Genomic DNA, 18056 nt, shown 5'->3' with positions numbered 1-18056 from the left:
AAGAAAAGGAAAATTAACTACAATAGAGGAGAAGAGTTTTATTTAAAAAAGTTCCAAGCAGACTGGGATGTGAAACAGAAACTGCTGTGCTGGGCTAGTCCATGCGAGCTTTCAGGGTCCTCGTGGTGATCTTGTCTTTTTCACTAGAGGGAGAGAGAGGGAGGAGACAATAAGTCAGTGTTAAATATCTGCATACAGATTGTAATTTTATTGGGAAAGGGGACTGCGCGTATGTAGTTTGTTTGCAAGTGCAGGCAGATGCCTATTACAACTGAATAATCCTCACCCTCCCACCTCTGCACCCCAGGGCAGTGCACCGGGTTCAGTGAGCAGTAATGCCAGGGATACTGCTCGGGAATCGCAGGGAAACAGCACTAGGAGCAAAATAAGTTGCTCCCGAAGCAAGCCTGAGGCCAAGTCGGGAAGTTAACCTTGCACCCCGCTGCGGCAAAGAGCACCCACTTGGCCTGCGTCACCCGTATGTAAGGAGTCGCAGCCCGAGGTGAACCCGCCCCGCCGGGAACGCAGCTAGGGACCCCCTGTTCAGCAAGCGGCTGACCCCAGACTCCCTCTTCCATGGCTACTGCGGTTCTGGCAACAGCCAGAGCAGAGGGCAACTACGAGTAATAAAACAATGTTTAACATGGACAAAATGCTGCTGAAAGGGAGCAGGCTTAAGAATACCCTGGAAACCAATCCCTCAACTGACTTAAACAAGTTACATGTTTAAATTCTACCTCCTCTCTGTAGGGGAAGAGAGCAGCACTTACATGACGTGTACTATTACACCCATTCCAGATATGGCGTCTCTGTCCACTGCGTTCAACATGGCCTGTGAGATTGTTTCAAAGAGGTGATCTGGTTCCTGAAGAACAGAAGCTATTTTAGCAGCTGTAAAAATTGAACGTTGCGTCATCAGACTTTGTTCAGACCCAAAATACCACCCAAGAGGCTGCAGATTTTTCCTGCAAGCTGCTATAAGCTACAGCCTCTCTCCTCTCCTGAGCTCCTTCTGGAAGAAGGAAAGGACAAAGCTTCATCCAACATGGGTATCTCAAGTTTTCCAGTTAACAGCGGGAGGCTGGATCCAAGAATCAGAGTTGAACCTTGCCACCTAACTCACCATGTCGGGCTCCCAGAGGGACTCGCACATGCCGTACATCTGCTCCGAGCAGGTGCCGCTGACCACAAAGTCATCGGTTATCATCGGGCAGCCGATCAGGTCTAGGGAGCAGACGAAAGGTTCGTGCGTTACGGGGTCCAGCCCAGCAATGACTGGTTCTGTGTAATAAGGTCCAAACCTGTGAAGAGCAACATGACAGAACAGTCCAACCACCTTGAAGCAGTTCCAGGTCCCACCTAAATAACCATATAAGATTATTTTAAACAGTAAGATCTAAAGGGACTCTGGAATTTGGGTAGAATTTAAATTATAAGTTTGAGTATTTATCAAATAATTCAGATTTGATGGAATATAATTAAGATGGACTGAAACTGAACCCTCCTGCAGATCAAAAGTTTTCTTTTCCAGTATTTTCCTCTTAGCTGCTAATTGCTGCAAAGGGGCAGGCTATTGCTTCCTTTCACTTAAACATCAGATTTGCATCTGCGCTTCAGTCCTAGGCAACCTTTGGTACAGAGACTTCCATTCATTGCTGGTGAAAAGCCATGAGAGTTACGCATGAACGGAAATGCTAAACTGGGGTTAGCTGGTGCACAGACCTGTCTATTAATCAAGCACCAGTTAAGCTAATGCTGCCACTAAAGTCTCTTTTTGCCCATACTACCAGTCTCTACAGGAGCACTTCTCAGCCTCCCACCTCTCCAGAATCAGATCAGCTCCAGTAACCGCAGCCTGCCTTCACTAACATGGTAGAAGCGACTCCGTTGTTTGACAGTTACCGTCTCTCATACAGCAGATTGGAAACCATGCTCATAAAAGTCTGAGGTTTGATCTGCCTTCCTTCCTTCAGTTCATAGAGGTTCAGCCTGAACTTCAGTCTCTGGGCACTGCAAGAAGAGATGAGAATCAGCGTTAAAGCAGAAGCAGATTCCTTCTGCATCTGCCTTCACACAGGCCTGAACTGTTTCATTGCATGCTGACAGACACTAACTCCTGATGCATCTCCTTTTACACCTGAGGTCGTTAGCTCTTGCTAGTGATGTGATCTTCATTCAGATGCAGTTTTATTAAAAAACAAAAAAACCTACTCTTGTGTTCCAAAATAAGCAGGAGCTTAATAAACCCAAGAAACAAAAGAGTAGGAAAAGAATACAATGCATATGTGACGTGAAATCAAAGATGAACAAGGCAAGGACGTAAGTCAAAGTCCTTTGGCTTGTTTGAGAATGGCCCTGGAAAGCCCTAGTGACTGGAGACCAAGAGAAGGAATGCTGGTACCCAGCTACTATGCCCTCCTTCATGAATAAATAAAAGCATTTAAGCTCAAAATGAACTGCTGCTTAACATTTACTGTAAATACGCCTCTCTGTGGCTCAGCCTTAGCACGGGCAGGAGAAGGCGCCACTTACACGGTCTGCACGTCCGTGGCTAGTCCAGCCAGTCCAATGTACAGCCTCGCTCCCATAGGGAAGATCTTCTGGAAGTCCGTGGTCACCATCTGCGCCTGAATGCCAAACCGCCGGTCCGCGGCAATGGCCACGCAGCTCTTCCCCTTCATGGCCATCACGGCCCCGCCGTTATACGACATAATAGACTGGGAGGAAGACAACAGGTAACGCCGGGGCCACCGGGCCGCGCTCCGCCTCGGCCTGGTACCACCCCAGACACCGCCCGCCACGGGCCCGGGCACCGCAGGCCGCGTCCTGCCGGCCCCGCACGGCGAGACCGGCCCCAGGGCGACCCCCGGCTCCGGGACCCCCTTCCCCGGCCCCGGGACCCTCCTCCCCGGCCTCGGGACCCCCCCCGGCCCCGGCGCCCGCGCTCACCATGGCGCCGGCTGCAGAGACACCACCAGGCCCCGCACCGCTTCCCCGCCGCTCCGGCCTCCCCGCCGCACTGGCGCACCCGACCCCGCCGCCTCCCCCGGGCCCGCCTCCCGCCGCCTCCCATTGGCGAGCGCCGCCGCACGCGCGGCCGCCGCCTCTCGCTATTGGCGGAGCGGGCGGCCCGCGGGGCGGAGCTCGCAAAGTGGAGCCGGGCGTCAAGGTTGGTTGAGAGGGGGAGGAGGGCGGGGGAGAAAAATGAGGAGTCATAGCGAGCGGGGCATGCCGGGACGGCGGCGGACTGCGGGCGGGGCGGGGCACAGCTGGAGGGGGCGTGGCACAGCTGGAGGGGGCATGGCACAGCTGGAGGGGGCGTGGCACAGCTGGAGGGGGCGTGGCACAGCTGGAGGGGGCATGGCACAGCTGGACAGGGCATAGCACGGGCGGCTGTGTGCGGGACGAGCATTGCGTAGCTGGCTGCAGGGGATGGCACAGCTGGAGGGGGGTCCCACAGCTGGATGGGGTATCACACAGCTGGGGGGGTAGCACAGCTGGATGGGGTGTTGCACAGCTGGACAGGGAATTGCAGGAATTAAGTCAAAGGCCACATTTTGCCTGGCAGGAACGTCGCATGTGCCGGGGAGAGAAGGAGCACCAAAGCCAGAAGCAGCCGGGCGGGAATAGCTCCAAAGCCGGGTTCGGCAGAGCCGGAGCCATCAGAGCCTGGGCGGCTTGGCGGGGCCTTTCGGCAGCTCCCAGAGCAGCGCGGCAGCCATCCCCGCCGGACCACACTGTCCTCTTTGCTCTCCCAGCTGGTTCATGCTCTCAGGTCCGGAGGCAGGAGCAACCCTCCTTCCTCGCCCGGAGCAGCGACGCCGCAGGCTTGGCTTCAGGAACGTTGGTTGTGGCCGGTCTGAAACAACAGGGATCTTCCTGGCACCGCTTTACAGCCGGCATCAACAACTCGCTTCATTGCTTCCGGTATGAAAATAAAACCAGGGCAGGCAGGGAGTGTAAATAGCTTTTACAAGACTTTTATAAGAGAACTTCGGCAACGCAGATTTCAGGCCTCCTTTGGCGCCTTTTAGAGGAAGTTGTTAACACTGGATAGAAGCAGGCGTCCAAGTCGCAGCTCCATCTCTGATGTCCCGGCACAGCTCCGTGTCCCGGCACAGCTTAGCGGGGAGCTGCAGCAGGGAGGGCACCGCAGACTGCACAGGGACGTCCGTGTGCCGTGAAGGCATTGCCAGGCCAGGGGCTCACACCCGCTTTCCCAAATGCGCCCTCCAGCCCCACACGCGTCCGGCCTTGCCCAGAACCTGCCCGAAAAGAGCCGCGAGCCCAGTGGGCAGCAGGGCCGCAGCCCTCGCCGGGGGTCCCGGGGCCGCACGCTGGGCAGTGGTGCGGTGCAGCACTCCCGCTGCCTCTCCCCTCCCGGCTGACCAGGCCTTGGGGGCGCGGAGCAGCGGGGCATCGCTGCCCCACGCTCCAGCCCCCCAGCTGCAGCTCCGCTGAGCCCCCGCACAGCCCTGTGCAAAAGGGGAGAGCAGCCCGGCCGCACCATGGGGAGCCCGGCCCGGCCACCTCCCTCTCCAGCTCCCCCGCTCTTTGTCCGCCTGTGCCCGCTCCTCCAGGGCGATTAAATTAAAACACACATATGTGAGAGAGCAGAAATACATAAAAAGCCGCGCTCCGTCCCTGGGTGGGCTCGAACCACCAACCTTTCGGTTAACAGCCGAACGCGCTAACCGATTGCGCCACAGAGACCGCGCTGCGAGCCACCGCCGCGGCCAGTGCACTCAAGCGGGAGCATCCGGCACCGGGGACACCGGGGGGCATCGGGGGGCACCGGGGGCACCGGGCACCGGCACCGGGGGGCAGCGGCGGCGGAGCAGCAGCCCGGGGCCGGCGGGCGTCCCGCATGGGGACAGGCGGCGCGGGGAGGGGTCCCTGGGGGGGGGGGGGCCGCGGCACTGCCTCCCGCGGGCGAGGGACACACGCGTGGGCGCTGCGCCCCCGACGGGCAGGGCGCCGCGGAGGGCCGGGGGGGCGCGAGGCGCCGGGACACGCGTGGGCCCCCCGCAGCCGCCGCCCCCCTCCCTGCGCCGGCCCCGCCGCTCCGGGGCCGGAGATGCCGCTGGCCGCGGGACCGGCACCCGCGGGGGACGCGGCGGCGGCGGCGGGAGCCCGGCCCGGGCTCTTCTTTCCTTCCTTCCCTCTTTTTCCTTTTTTTCTTTCTTTCCCTTTTTTTCCTTCCCTTCGCTTCCTCCCCCGCTCCCGGCGCGGGCACCCCGGGCCCCGCCTGCGCCGCCGGGCAGGGGCAGCACCGCAGCGGCTCCGGGGGTCCCGGGGCGGCTCCCGAGGGGGCCGGGGGGTCCCGGGAGGGCAGGGCCGGCTGCTCCCCCGCTGCGGGCCCCAGACGGGCCGGGACGCTCGGGAGGACCCGGGGGGGCGGGCAGGGCCGGGGCAGCCGAGGGGGCGCACGGGGACCCCCGCCCCCGCCTCGGCCGCTCCTAGCGGCCCGGGCTCCGGCGGCTCGGATTTTGGGCCCATTCCAGCGGCTTTTGGGGCGATCGCATCTCCTCCCTGAGCAGCTCCGGGGGGGCGGGGGCTCCACGACCCCCCCCGTCATCAGTGCCGCAATAGTCCCCCGGGGTGGGTCGGGGGGACCCCCGTGCCCAGCCCCCCCCCCGGGCCGGGTCGGACCCCCCACGTCGGCGAGGGCGAAGGGGGGCGGGGCGGCCGGGGGGGCCCCTCCAATCTCGGCCCCTCACTCGCCTCCCTCCTCCGCACCTCTGCGCGAACACCCTAAAGGAATGAGGTCACGTGGGGCGGGGGCGGGGCCTCGCTCGCGGCTGGAGGAGGGAAAAAAATAAAAAAAAAAGGGAGGAAAAAAATAAAAAAAAAAAGGAGGAGGAAGGGGAGAGAGGGAAAAAAAAAAAAAAGGAAAAAAAAAAAAGGAGCCAGCGAAAAAAGGGCCCCCGCCGCCGCCGCCGCCGCCGCGCCGAGCCGAGCCGCCAGCAGGTAGGGCCGGCCCGGGCCGCGCCGCCGTCGGGCCCCGCCGTCGGGCCGCGCCGCCGCCCCCCCCCGCCCCCCGCCCGCGCCGTCTTTCTCTCCGCGTCCAAGATGGCCGATGGGGCCGCCCCCCCGCTTTGTGCCGCGGCCCCCGCCGCCCCCCCGGGCCGCCGGGCCCTGACAGCGGCGCCGGGCCGGGCGCGGCGGCGGCCGGGGGCCCCCCCGGGGCTGGCGGGAGGGGCCGCGCCGCTGTCAGCGGGCGAGTACAAAGGGCCGCGGGCGGGAGCCGGAGCGCGGCCCGGGGGGGCGGGGGCCCCTTCCCCCCCCCCCCGGCATCCGCCGCGGGGGCGCGGTCGCGCGTGTCGCGCCGGGCGGGGTCCCCGTGCGGACGCGCGTGGCCCCGCTGCCGCCCCAGGCCGACGGGGCTGCCCCGGCCCGGCGCCCCCCCGCGCCCCCCCGCGCCGTGTCCGGGGGTCCCGTCGCGGCGGCGGTCGCCGTCCGTGGGGAGGCAGCGCGGGGTTCACGCTCCGCCGCCTTTTTGCCGGGGCTGCCGGTCCCTGCGGCGCCGTGCGAGCGAGCGGGTAGTGCCGGGGAGACCCCGGCCGTGCCCGACGGCGCTTCGTCCCCCGCCGCGGATCTCGGCCGGCCCGGGGGGGGGGGCCGAGGCTGCCCGGGGGGCGCGGGGAGGCGGCGGCCGTCGGGTCCAAGTTGCCGGTGACTTTGAAACGTCCTTCCCCCCCCCCCGCACCGGGCCCCCGGCCGGGGGGACAAAAGACCCCGAAAGCCGCCGTCGGGGCCGGGCCGGGGGCCGTGCCCGAGCCGCCGGCGCTTCCCCCGCGGGACGCCGCTCCCACGGGGACCGGGCGCGGCGGCCCCAGGGCTCCGGCCGGGGCGGGGTGGGGGGCGGCGGCGGAGGCCGCTTTCGGGCCGCTCCCGGGGCTCCGCGGCGCCGTCCCGCGTGGGAACGGGGCCGGGGGGGCCGCGGCTTTGTTCGCCCCCCCCGGCAGGAAATCGCGGCTCTTCTCCCCGGTTTATTAGAACCGGTTTGCGCCGGTGTCTGCGGCCCCCTCCCCCCTCCCGGGGAGACCCGTGCCGCCATTGGCGGCTGCGAGCTCCAAAAGCAGCGAAATCCACCCCAAACGCGTCCCGGGGGGCTGCGAAGGGCCGGGGGGGCCCCGCCGCCTGCCCGCTGCAAAGGGGACAGGGAGCCACCCTGCAGGGCACCCAGGCCCCGGGGGGGGCCGAGCCCGGGGGGGTCCCCAAGGCCACCCGCCCCGGCACCCCCCCACGCGCCCCGTCTGCAGAGGGCCCGGGGTCCCGCTTGTCCCCCCGCCGGGGCGGCCGCTCCGCCGGGACAGGGGCGTCCTGGCCGTCCCCGCGGCGTCCGGCTGGGTGCTGGGGACCCGCTGTGTCCCTGTCCCCATCCCTGTCCCTGCCATGTCCCCATCGCTGTCCCCGCTGTGTCCCCATCACCGTCCCCGCGCGCCGGCCCCCGGGGAGCCCCCGCTGCTGAACTAGATCGGAGCCCCAGATCGGCCCCCCCGGGCGGGAACCGGCACCGCGAGAGCGGGGAGCAGGGCAGCGTCGCTGGAACAGGCGTCCCACACCGGGACAGGCACTGACACGCACACCCGGACACACGCACACACCCCCTGCGTGCAGAGCCCCAGCCCGGCACACACGGCCCCGCGCACACCCCTGCCCCGCACCCCCCCTGCACACACCGGCACAGCCTTGCACACCCAGCCCGTGCACGCACACCTGCACGCACACCTGCACGCACACCTGCACATGCACACACACACACACACACACGCGTGCGGGTGTGTACGGTGCATGTTGTGTCTCGTGCCACGCTGTGTCCCGGGTTGCGGCGCCTGTGCCTTCGGCTGTTGTTTCGTTGTTGGTTGGGGTGTGCGAAGGGTTCGGCGGGGAGCTGGGTCTGCGCCCGCCCGTGTGCTGGGTGTGTGGGTGTGCGCGTACCCCTGCGCGTGTCGGGGGGGTACGTATAGCATACATACGTCTCTACCCGGGCGGGCACAGGGGTGTGCGTCCCTGCGTGGGGCGGGCGCGCGGTGCTGTGGCACCCGTTTGCACTGGCATCGCACCCGCACTCACCTACCCCAGCCGCGGGCTGGTTCCCCCCCCGGCCCCCCCCGGCCTCGCATGGTTGCAATAATATTCTGGCCCCTCGCCAAGTATAGGGGTTGCCATGGCAACAATAAAACTGCAGCGCTTTCGGGCCCCAGCTCCGCCGGCTCCCGTTGCAAACGTGGCGGTGCCGGAGCGGGGAGGCGGTGACCCCCCCCACATCTGCGGCGCCCGGTGCCCCCGGTGCCCCCGCGGGTGCCCTGCCTGCGCCCGCTGCCAGAGAGGGAGCGGCTGCCAGAGCGGGAGGCGCCGGCTGCAAATGCCTTCGCTGTCGGAGAAAACAAAAATGCGCTCATGCATGTGTGTGCATGCGTGTGTTGGTGCGTGTGTGCCCCCGCGGCGCTGCCCGGCTCGGCCCTGCCTGCACCGGGCTGGATCTCTCCGTTCGGAGAAGAGCCAACGTGGGGAGACCCACGGCAGTGGCGGGGGGGTCCCGCGGGGGCCGTTCCCGTGCCGCGGGGGCTCCGCGCACGCCGTTCAGGGTGGCCCCGGGGGGGGGGGTTTCCTTCCAGAGAGGCTCCGCCGCGGCTCCGCTCCAAGATGCACAGAACCACCCGGATAAAGATCACGGAGCTCAACCCCCACCTCATGTGCGCCCTGTGCGGCGGCTACTTCATCGACGCCACCACCATCGTGGAGTGCCTGCACTCCTGTGAGTCGCCGCCGCGCCAGGACGGTCCCGGGGGGGCACGGGGGGCCCTGGCCACCGCCGCCGCCGCTCCCTCGTCCGTGGCTTCGCTCACGCCGTGTCTCTCCCCTCCTCAGTCTGCAAAACCTGCATCGTTCGCTACCTGGAGACCAACAAGTACTGCCCCATGTGCGACGTCCAGGTGCACAAAACCAGGCCCCTGCTCAGCATCAGGTGAGGCCGCCTGGGCTCCCCCGGCAGCGATGCGGCACGCCGGGGTGCCGCGCACCGGGATGCAGCGCGCGGGGATGCCGCACGCTGGGATGCAGCGCGTGGGGATGCCGCACACCGGGATGCAGCACGTGGGGATGCCGCACACTGGGATGCTGCGCACCGGGATGCAGCGCGTGGGGATGCAGCGCACCGGGATGCAGCATGCCAGGATGCATCGCACGGGGATGCATCATGTGGGGATGCCGCACACCGGGATGCAGCGCGTGGGGATGCAGCGCACCGGGATGCAGCGCGTGGGGATGCCGCACACCGGGATGCAGCATGCCAGGATGCATCGCACGGGGATGCATCATGTGGGGATGCCGCACACCGGGATGCAGCGCGTGGGGATGCAGCGTGTGGGGATGTAGTGAGCAAGGATGCATCGCGCCGGGATGCAGCACGCTGGGATGCATCGCACAGGGATGTATCGCACGGGGATGCATTGCACAGGGATGCATCACACAGGGATGCAGCCCACTGGGATGCATCCTGTGGGGATGCAGCGCACGGGGATGCAGCACGCCGAGCTCCAGTGCTACGGGCTGCAACGTGCACCCGCAGCGAGGCCGCGCTTGGAGCATCCCGCTCGGAGGGACCGGGGAGCGCGCCGCGCCGGCGAGCCTGGGCTGCGCGAGCATCGGGCGGACGAAGCAGCAGCGGCTGCATCCTTGTGGCATCGAACGTCTCTGGCCCGGCCTCGCGCTGCAGCCGCTGCTCGCGCGGGCCGGAGGTGATGGGAAAGGCGGCCGAGGCGGCGGCGCGCAGGAGCCGGCCCCGGGCTGGGGAGGCCGCGCACGTCCCGCCGCCGCAGTGCGAGCGCTGCGGGTGGTTGGCATAGAAACCACGCAAGGCTGCACGACCGCGCGGGGCTTCCCTTTTCTTTTTTAGCCTCTTCCATGTAAATCCGTTTCTGTAGTAACACTTTTCCCTTTTTTTTTCTTGCTTTACTATGAAATATTTACACCCGGCTCCCACGATCCCTCGCCTGAACATCCCACGCGCCCGCGCGCGGCGCCGGGAGCGGGGCCGGCCGATGCAGATGTGCTCGGCCGCTGCAGCTCGGCCTTTCTGCCGTCACCTCTTTGCCCTTTTCCTTGTGTCCCTCCCCGCGAGCCGAAAACGGGGATAACGGTCCCGCCGGGGGCCGCGGCCCGGCTGCTCGGTCCGGCCTCGCGGGCGGCCTGGGCGCTACCTGCCCGTGCAGCGGCAGGACCTGCCTCTCCGCCCGCTCGCTGCGAATTACGGAGCAAATCCTCCGCGCGCGCGTGAGCAGCGGAATCGCAGCGGGGCCCCGTGAACCGCAGTGACATCAGCGAGGAATTAGGGATGAAAGCCGTGGTTAGGCTAAAAATAATATGCGAATGACTGGTACGGTCATTTGTTTTTCTTGAAAATAAAGGCCTCATTATGAAAATGGAAATAATTGCAGGTATAATTTACTTTTCACCCTCCCGTCTGCTCTCGCTTTGTTTTTGAGATTTTTTTTTTAATTTGGCCGTGCCGCTGCTTTTAAACTGCGCCAAATGCCCTGCTTGCAGCGTTCAGAGCCCAAGTGTTTTTGCAAAATCCCGGTGCCGAGGTCTCTGCCCAAGACGGGGCTTCAGCCTTCCCTGTCGCTCGGGTGCTTTTGAAGCTCCTACCCCAAAACGGGGTAAAATACAGCTGATCGGCGTCGCTTTATTTTGCAACGACTTGACTTTGCCTCTGCCCTGCAGTATTTGCAGCTGAGCGAAATCAAAGCCTCAGCCATAGACTATATCTGAGCTTAAAAATAAGATGCAAACTAAAACTTGCAGAAGTGTTTGCTGAGCTTAGAGTTTTCTAAGCTCTCGGTATGTTTTTGTAGTAGCTTTTGCTACCAAAATGGGTCCCGGCCCCCCAAACACGCTGCCGGGCGCGTGGGCACTGCGGGGGCTCGGGAAGGGCTGCCGGGGCCCCGCTCCTGGGACCGAGCCCCGTCTCTTTTCTCTCTCTTTTAATTGTTTTTAATTAATGTTTTGTAATTTTTTCCTCTCTTTTTTCCTTTCTTTCCCCAGGTCAGACAAAACCCTGCAGGATATAGTGTACAAACTGGTCCCGGGGCTTTTCAAAGGTACGGGCTCCCGTACGCGGGGGGGTCGCGGTTGGTTTTAGCCCACTCCCAGCCCCCGGGTTTCACCGGCGCCGGGCAGCTCGGCCCCGTGATATTTGGGGTTTTTTCCCCCCCTTTTTCCTGCAGATGAGATGAAGCGGCGGCGCGACTTCTACGCCGCCTACCCCGTGGTGGAGGGTGAGTGCCCGGGGGGCCGCCCGCCCGCCCGCCCCGCGGCGCCGGCCTCGCCGCCCGCCCTGGCCCCCGGCACCGCGCCCCACGGCTCCGGCGAGGAGCGCGGGGAGGGGGCCGAGCGGCGCGGGGGCGGCCTGGCCGACGACGAGATCGTCAGCTTGTCCATCGAGTTTTACGAGGGCACGAGGTACCGTCTGCTTGCCGGGAAGCTTCGGGGTTTGTTTTTGGGGGGGGGTTTTTTTGGAGCAAACTCCGGCCCCCTCTTTGCCGGCTGCGGTCCCCGGCGGCGCCGCGATGCCGCGAGCGCTGCAGCCGCCCCGATGCTCTGAGCCGACGGCAACGCTGCCGCCGGCGCCGGGGCTTCGTCATCCCCGGGGCTTCGGCCCCCGACGGCATCCCGGCCCCGCGCACCCCCTTCACCTCCCGCTTGCTTCCCCCCCCCGGCAGAGAGGAGAAGAAAGGCGCCCTGGAGAACGGCGACCTGGAGAAGGAGAAGGTGAGCGGGGGGCTGGCAGCAGCCGGGGCCGGGGGTCCCCGAGCAGCCCCGGGGGGGGGAAATCGGGCACCCCCGTGGTGACGCCTCTGCTCGCCCAGCGCAACGGCGTGCGGTTCCTGCGCTGCCCCGCCGCCATGACCGTCATGCACCTGGCCAAATTCCTCCGCAACAAGATGGACGTGCCCAGCAAGTACAAGGTGGGCGCGCGCCCGGGGGGGGCAGCGGCTCCGGGCTGTGCTTTGGGGGGGGGGGGGACGGGGCTGTAACCCCCCCCCGGGCCAACGCTCTGCCGGCGCAGGTGGAGGTGCTCTACGAGGACGAGCCGCTGAAGGAGTACTACACCCTGATGGACATCGCCTACATCTACCCCTGGAGGCGGGTAAGCTGCCCGCGGGGGGGGCGGGGGGGGTCTTTTTTTTTCCCCCCACGGATGGAAAAACCCCGCTGTTAATTAGAGGGAGCCTTTGGGAAGGGGGCCGGGGTTGTTCCCGCGGGCGCGGGATGCTGGTGGCGGCATGGGGGGGGTCGCCGGGTGCCGCAGCTTCCCTTAGCCCCCCCAGAAGGTGGGAAAAACTCGGGGAAAATTCCCACGGGCCTTTAGGCGACGCAAAGGCAAATTGGGAAATGTAACCCAGCGCCTGGAAACCCCAAGGCTGGATGTGGGTGTTTTTTTTGGGGGGGGGGGGTTCCCGCGGCCCCCACGTGCCCCGCGCCACCGTGTCCCCCCCGCCGTGCCGCCGCAGAACGGGCCGCTGCCGCTGAAGTACCGGGTCCAGCCGGCCTGCAAGCGCCTCAAGCTCGCGCAGCCCCCCAACTCCGAGGGCACCAACACCAGCGGCGCCTCCGAGTGCGAGTCGGGCAGCGACAAGGCGCCCAGTCCCGGGGCACCCGCCGCCGCCGCCGCCGCCGCCGCCGCCTCGCTGCCCAGCCCCGGCACGCCGCACGGCTCGCCCGGCTCCGGCACCGCTGCCGCCAGCGGGGCCCTGCCCAACGGCACCGGCGGCCCCCCGCCACCCCCCGCCGCCCCCCGCGGCCGCAAAACGACTCTCAACGGCAGCGCGGCCTCCGCCTTGACCTAAGCGCCGCCCCCGCCCGCCCTTTTATATATCTATATATATATTATATATATACATATATATGTGTACATAGGGAGAAAAAAAAATTATACATACTTATTTTCTATTGAGTGAGCAGATTAATTTAAGATGCAAATAAGACACATAAATGTGGTTGGATATTTTTAAATGTTCTTTTTTCTTCTTCTTCTTTTTAATTATTATTTCTCGTTATTTTAACTTAACGCAAGCTGCATGCCGGAGCCGGGGGTCCCGCAGGCGCTGCCGTCTGCCCGGCTCGGTTTCTATAATGCTTTTCCCCCCCTTTCCCCCCCCCGCGCCGGGGCCGTGAGCAGCGGAGCCCAGAGGCCCAGGTGAGGGCCGCGCACAGGTAAGGGCCGAGCACAGCAGCCGAAGCCTCCCCGGGCGCCGCAGCTTTGCCTCGCCGCGGCTTTACCTCGCCGTGCACGTCGCTGTGTCTTTTTTTTATTATTATTATTTATTTTGCTTCCCCTGTGTGGTTTCTGGACAGTGTCTCAGGCTCTGGCCTAGCAAAGCCTCCCCTTTATGCACAGTAAGTAGCTGCTTTTCTTTTTTTCCCCCTCCACACTCGCAAGGTGACACTGCCCGTACGTGGGGGGGGGTGCGGCCGCACAAGCCCCCCCCGAGCGGTGCCTTCCCCTCTGCGAGGGCGGCCGGGCAGCGATGCTGCCCTCGGGCTGGCGGGCAGGGCCGGCTCCCGCCTGCTCCGGAGGGTTTCGGCCGGTGCAGCTGGACCGTTCGGGGTGGCTGGAAGCCCCCGTGCAGGACGGCGGCTCTGCAGACGCCGTTGAACGCGCCGGAGCGCCCGTGGGGTCCCGTTCCTGCACCCGCCCCCTCCGAGCCCCCCCAGCTCGAACCCCCATTTCGGAGCATTTTATTTTTCCCCATCTCCCCCCTCTCCTGTCTCTGCATTGCATTTTAAAAAAAATAAACTACAGTGCCTTTAGCCGGGAGGTTTTGGTGCGGCGAGCGCGGGAAGGTGCCGCCGGGCCGCGGGAACACGCGCGCTCCGGGCCGAGGGACCAGGTTCTGCACCGCACAAGCACAGGAGCCCGGGCGCGCGGCCCCGGGGGTCTCGTCCCCCTCCGTCGTGGGGTCGCGGGGAGGATGGACGGCAAAAAAACAAAATGAACAAGTAAGCAAGTGCCTGCGGAGCCCCGGCGGCAGCGCGGGCTCGCGTCGCTGCGCCCCGGGAGGGGGGACACTGCGGCGGCGGCGCGACGGCACGTGGAGAACCAAAGGAAACCGGCACGGGAATTGTACGAACTCCAAAGGTCAGTAAACGTGGGATGTTACTCGTTATTTTTCTTTTTTTTTTTTTCCCCTTTTTTAAGTAGCGCAACCCCCACGATGAACTTTGCAGGCACCTTCGCAAGCCCAGCGGGCGCCCGCGGGGGCTGCCCCGTCCGTCCCGCCGGGCTCGCAGCGCGCCGGGGGCTCCACTCGTCCCGACGCCCCTTTTCTCCTTGTAAATAGGCCAAAACGGAGCGAGGGAGGCGGCGGAAGCGCCTCGACCCGGCATTTGGGGGGCACTGGGGGCTGTTCTGCTTTTTGGGGTTTTTTTTCCTATATGGTACAAACCAAATTGCTCTGTATGTTTGCATCCTGTACGACGTTTTAATGTCCTGTAATATATTCTGATATTCATATATCGTCATGGGTTAAACGTTTGTATAACTACACAGCTTTGTAAATGTAATAAATGCTGCGGACTGTCACGGACTCGCGCGCACGGGGCTGCGCGTCCCTCCGGCAGCGTCGGCCGCCGGCTCTGCGCAACCAGCCCCAAAAGCCCCGTTTTCCGGGGGTTTTTGTGGCTATTTGCGGGCGTTCGTTCTCCCTAGCAGGGCTGGGGGGCAGCTGGGCAGCCTGGGGCAACTGGGGGTAACTGGGTCCCTGCTCCCTGCTCACGCTTTGGGGCAGTTTGGGGGCTTTTGGGGGCATCCGTGGGTCTCCCTGTCGCCGTGGGGCCGTGCCGGGGTTCGGGCTCAAGCAGCAGGCGCCAGCTCCGGGCTGAGGGCTCGGCTTTATTCAACATTTACACAGCGGCAGCGAGTCTCGGGGTGAAGCAGGGCCCGGGGGCGCGGGAACCCGGCCGTGTGCGGGAATCCCGGCTCCACGCGGGAACCCGTCCGCGTGGGAATCCATCTGCACGGGAACCCCGGCTCCGCGTGGGAACCCATCCACATGGGAACCCCAGCTCCACGCAGGAACCCTGGCTCTGCGTGGGAATCCATCCGCGTGGGAACCCCGGCTCCATGCGGGAACCCCGGCTCCGCGTGGGAATCCATCCACATGGGAACCCCGGCTCCATGCAGGAACCCCGGCTCCGCGTGGGAATCCATCCGCATGGGAACCCCGGCTCCGTGTGGGAACCCGGCTTCGTGCCGCCGGAGCCGGCCAGCGCCTGCGGTTTGGGACTCCACGTCCAAGGCCCAGTCCTGCTGCTTCGTCCCCCGCCGGCCTCCCCTCCCGCCGAGACGGGGCCGAGGCGCCGCTCTCCGCCCGGGGCCCGTCAGGGCGGGGGGGCCGCGCGCCCGGGGTCCCGCCGGTGGGAGCCGTCGCAGAAGGGCGGCGAGCGGGTGCGTTTGCAGCCGCAGAGCCGGGCGCGGCCGTCGGCGTCGGGCGTGAAGCGCAGCGGGGTGACACCGGGCGCCGCGCGCTTGTGGGCGCCGTCGCAGAAGGGCTGCGAAGCGAAGGGGCGGCAGGGCAGCACCGGCCGGGGGGGGGGGGGTGCAGCCGCCGCCGGGACCCCGCAACCCCCGAACCCCCGAAAGGGATAAAAACCCCCCGAAACCTGCTTCTTGCTGTGGCCGCAGGCGCACCAGGCGTACGTCCTCCCGGCCTTCAGCTCCACCGCGAAGGGCTCCTCGGCGGCCGCGACGGGCTCGGCCTGCGCCCGGGGGGGGCTCAGCCCCCCCGCGCCGCCGCCGCCGCCCCCCGCGCCGCCGCCCTGCAGCAGCGCCGCCGCCGCCCGCATCGCTGTCACGAGCGCGCCCGGCCTCAGCGGCGCCATGGCCCGACGCGCCGGCCCGGCTCCTCCTCCCGGCGCCGCCGGAAGAGGCTGCGGCCGGCGGAGGCGGGGCGGCTCCTTGCACGGTCCCTCCCCCCGGTGCGGGACCCCCTTGCACAGTCCCACCCCCTTGCAGGGTCCCTCCTCCGGTGCGCGGCCCCTTGCACGACCGCCGCCCGCTGTGTACAGCTCCTTGCACGTCTGCCTGGGTGCGCAGCTCCTTGCACAGCTCTTTGCATGTCCCCCTGGGTGCACAGCCCCTTGCACGTCCCCTTCTGGGTGCAGAGCTCCTTGCACAGCCCCTTGCACAGCTCCTTGCACATCCCCGGTGCACAGCCCTTTGCACAGCCCCTTGCACGTCCCCTTCTGGGTGCAGAGCTCCTTGCACAGCTCCTTGCACATCCCCGGTGCACAGCCCCTTGCACAGCTCCTTGCAGGGCCAGGTCCTGGTCCAAACGGGTGCTGTGTCCCACGGTGGCGGTGGCAGGGCTCAGCCCCACAGCACTGCCGTCCCCTGGCACTCTGGGCACCCAAAGCCCTTTGGGGGCTGCCCCCCGCCCCCCCGGGGGTCTGGGGGTGCCGCTTCCCTGCCCTCGCTCTGCTGCAGGCAGCGTGGGCGTCCCTCTGCCCACCAAACGCACGCTCCTCCGTTTCCCCTTGAAATCCAGCTTTTAGGCATCAAAGCTTTGGACTCCTTTCCCTCCTTTTTTTTTTTTTTAACATTTAACTACTGGGAAATTTAAACTTTTTTGACAGCTGAAATGATTGAGCTGGTGCAGATGACCCAAGGCGGGGGGGGGGGAGCTGGGGAGGTTGGGGGGTTTCGCGGCCGGCAGCATCAGCGGGGACGTGACCGCCACCGCGGCCCCTTTGCCGGGCACCGCTGGCCTCCGAGGGTTGTGCCTGCCCGGGGCACCGCGGGGCGGAAGCAGAGCGTTGTAGCCTATGTTTTATTTTTTGGAAACATTCTTTTAATAAAAAGAACAAGGACTGTGACAATTTCTTGGTCATACAAATGCATTAATGGTACAAAGACGGTATGTGCGTTATACACGACGGAGAGACCGTGAGGCCCGTTGGGTTCCTGCCTCTCGGCAGACAGAGGAAGGGTAAAGAGGAGCAGTTGTCTGTCTGAGACATCCTCTGCCACTCGCACCTGAACTGGTTTTTGTCCTTAAGAAGGAAATAAAACAGAAGCGTCCTGTCGAGTCTCCCGCGGCGCGAGCAGAAGATGCCGACGTGCAGCAACGGTACAAATACGTAAGAAAGTTAGTACATTCCTGGCTACAAATCTGGCCATGTAGTTTTCAAATAAAAACCCTTTTTTAGGAAAAAAAAAAAAAGATCATACAAACATCTACTTAGACGTTTTAACTTGCCCCTTCTCTCCCAGCTCTCGCTTTTCGAGTTTATCCCTTTCCCATGGGCCAAAGCTCAGCTTTGCTGGCCCGCTCGGGGCTGTGCTTAAACCCCGCCAAAGCGCGAGCTCTGCAGGCGCTCGGGGCTGTCCCGGGCAGCGAGGCCCCTCCGCACCTTAGGCGCTTCCTAAGCGCGGGCGTTCGGGTCTCTAAGTGCTGCTTGGTTCAGACACCGCGCGGAGAGGCCTCGCGCCCCGCAGCCGCAGCGAGAGCACTGCACGGGCAGACTCGAAAACATTGTGTTTGACGCTTAAAACCAGAAAAACCCAGCCCTGGAGCGTCTCTGCTCTTCAGCCGCAGCCGCCCGTGTTCCTGCCAGCCCGACGGACCCTGCGTGCAGCTACAAAGCGGCATTTCTGGGCACGAGGCTGATGACGTTTTGATGTTAAAATGATGATCTTGAACAAAAGGGAATTTTTTCCTTTTCTTACTTTTTTTTTGTAGCGCAAATCAAATTCTGAAATATTGATTACAGAAGTAAGAGCCCTCAGCCCTCCCTCCGCCACGGTCCGGCTGTCGCTCCGGTTTGGCAGCCCGCGAGGTTGCAGCAGGCGCTGCGGGGGGGCGGGGGGGTGTCCGGGCAGAGCAGCTCCACCGCAGCCGCCCGGAAAGGACGGGGATGAACGAGGGCACCGAGGGCTCGGCTGGCCCAAACCCAACCTCCTCGCTGGGCATCACCTTAGGGAGAGCTCTCCCGGGCCCAGGGGTGTAGGAAACTCGCAGGCTCCCTTTTAACACAAACATTTGTGT

At 64.8% G+C, this 18056-nt stretch overlaps 3 protein-coding genes and 1 non-coding gene across 4 annotated transcripts; 1 reads left to right on the top strand and 3 right to left on the bottom strand.

Moving 5' to 3' along the window:
* Positions 1-18: 18 nt before the first annotated feature.
* On the bottom strand, positions 19-3085 carry PSMB3 (proteasome 20S subunit beta 3). The gene is made up of 6 exons (XM_026114714.2): positions 2950-3085; positions 2533-2717; positions 1903-2010; positions 1124-1301; positions 771-865; positions 19-143 (listed from the first exon to the last, which is right to left on the bottom strand). Exons 1-6 carry the CDS (start codon positions 2950-2952, stop codon positions 95-97), a joined length of 618 nt encoding a protein of 205 aa, XP_025970499.2. The 5' UTR covers positions 2953-3085; the 3' UTR covers positions 19-94.
* Positions 3086-4639: 1554 nt separating this feature from the next.
* TRNAN-GUU (transfer RNA asparagine (anticodon GUU)) lies at positions 4640-4713 on the bottom strand. Its single transcript has one exon. It is a non-coding gene; the product is annotated as a tRNA-Asn (tRNA).
* Positions 4714-5844: 1131 nt separating this feature from the next.
* PCGF2 (polycomb group ring finger 2) lies at positions 5845-14597 on the top strand. Its single transcript, XM_064524688.1, has 9 exons — positions 5845-5970; positions 8625-8764; positions 8878-8974; positions 11053-11108; positions 11235-11469; positions 11730-11778; positions 11877-11975; positions 12077-12157; positions 12522-14597. The coding sequence occupies exons 2-9, from the start codon at positions 8653-8655 to the stop codon at positions 12855-12857; spliced, it is 1065 nt and encodes a 354-aa protein (XP_064380758.1). The 5' UTR covers positions 5845-5970; positions 8625-8652; the 3' UTR covers positions 12858-14597.
* A 285-nt stretch (positions 14598-14882) lies between these two features.
* Positions 14883-15962, bottom strand: CISD3 (CDGSH iron sulfur domain 3). Its single transcript, XM_064524689.1, has 2 exons — positions 15673-15962; positions 14883-15561 (listed from the first exon to the last, which is right to left on the bottom strand). Exons 1-2 carry the CDS (start codon positions 15889-15891, stop codon positions 15391-15393), a joined length of 390 nt encoding a protein of 129 aa, XP_064380759.1. The 5' UTR covers positions 15892-15962; the 3' UTR covers positions 14883-15390.
* Between the last annotated feature and the right edge of the window lie 2094 nt (positions 15963-18056).

The sequence above is a fragment of the Dromaius novaehollandiae genome, chromosome 22 (assembly GCF_036370855.1).
Source record: "Dromaius novaehollandiae isolate bDroNov1 chromosome 22, bDroNov1.hap1, whole genome shotgun sequence".
In the NCBI taxonomy this organism is placed as follows: domain Eukaryota; kingdom Metazoa; phylum Chordata; class Aves; order Casuariiformes; family Dromaiidae; genus Dromaius; species Dromaius novaehollandiae.
The sequence above is the reverse complement of the archived record's forward strand: the minus strand, read 5'-3'. Positions and strand labels throughout refer to the sequence as shown.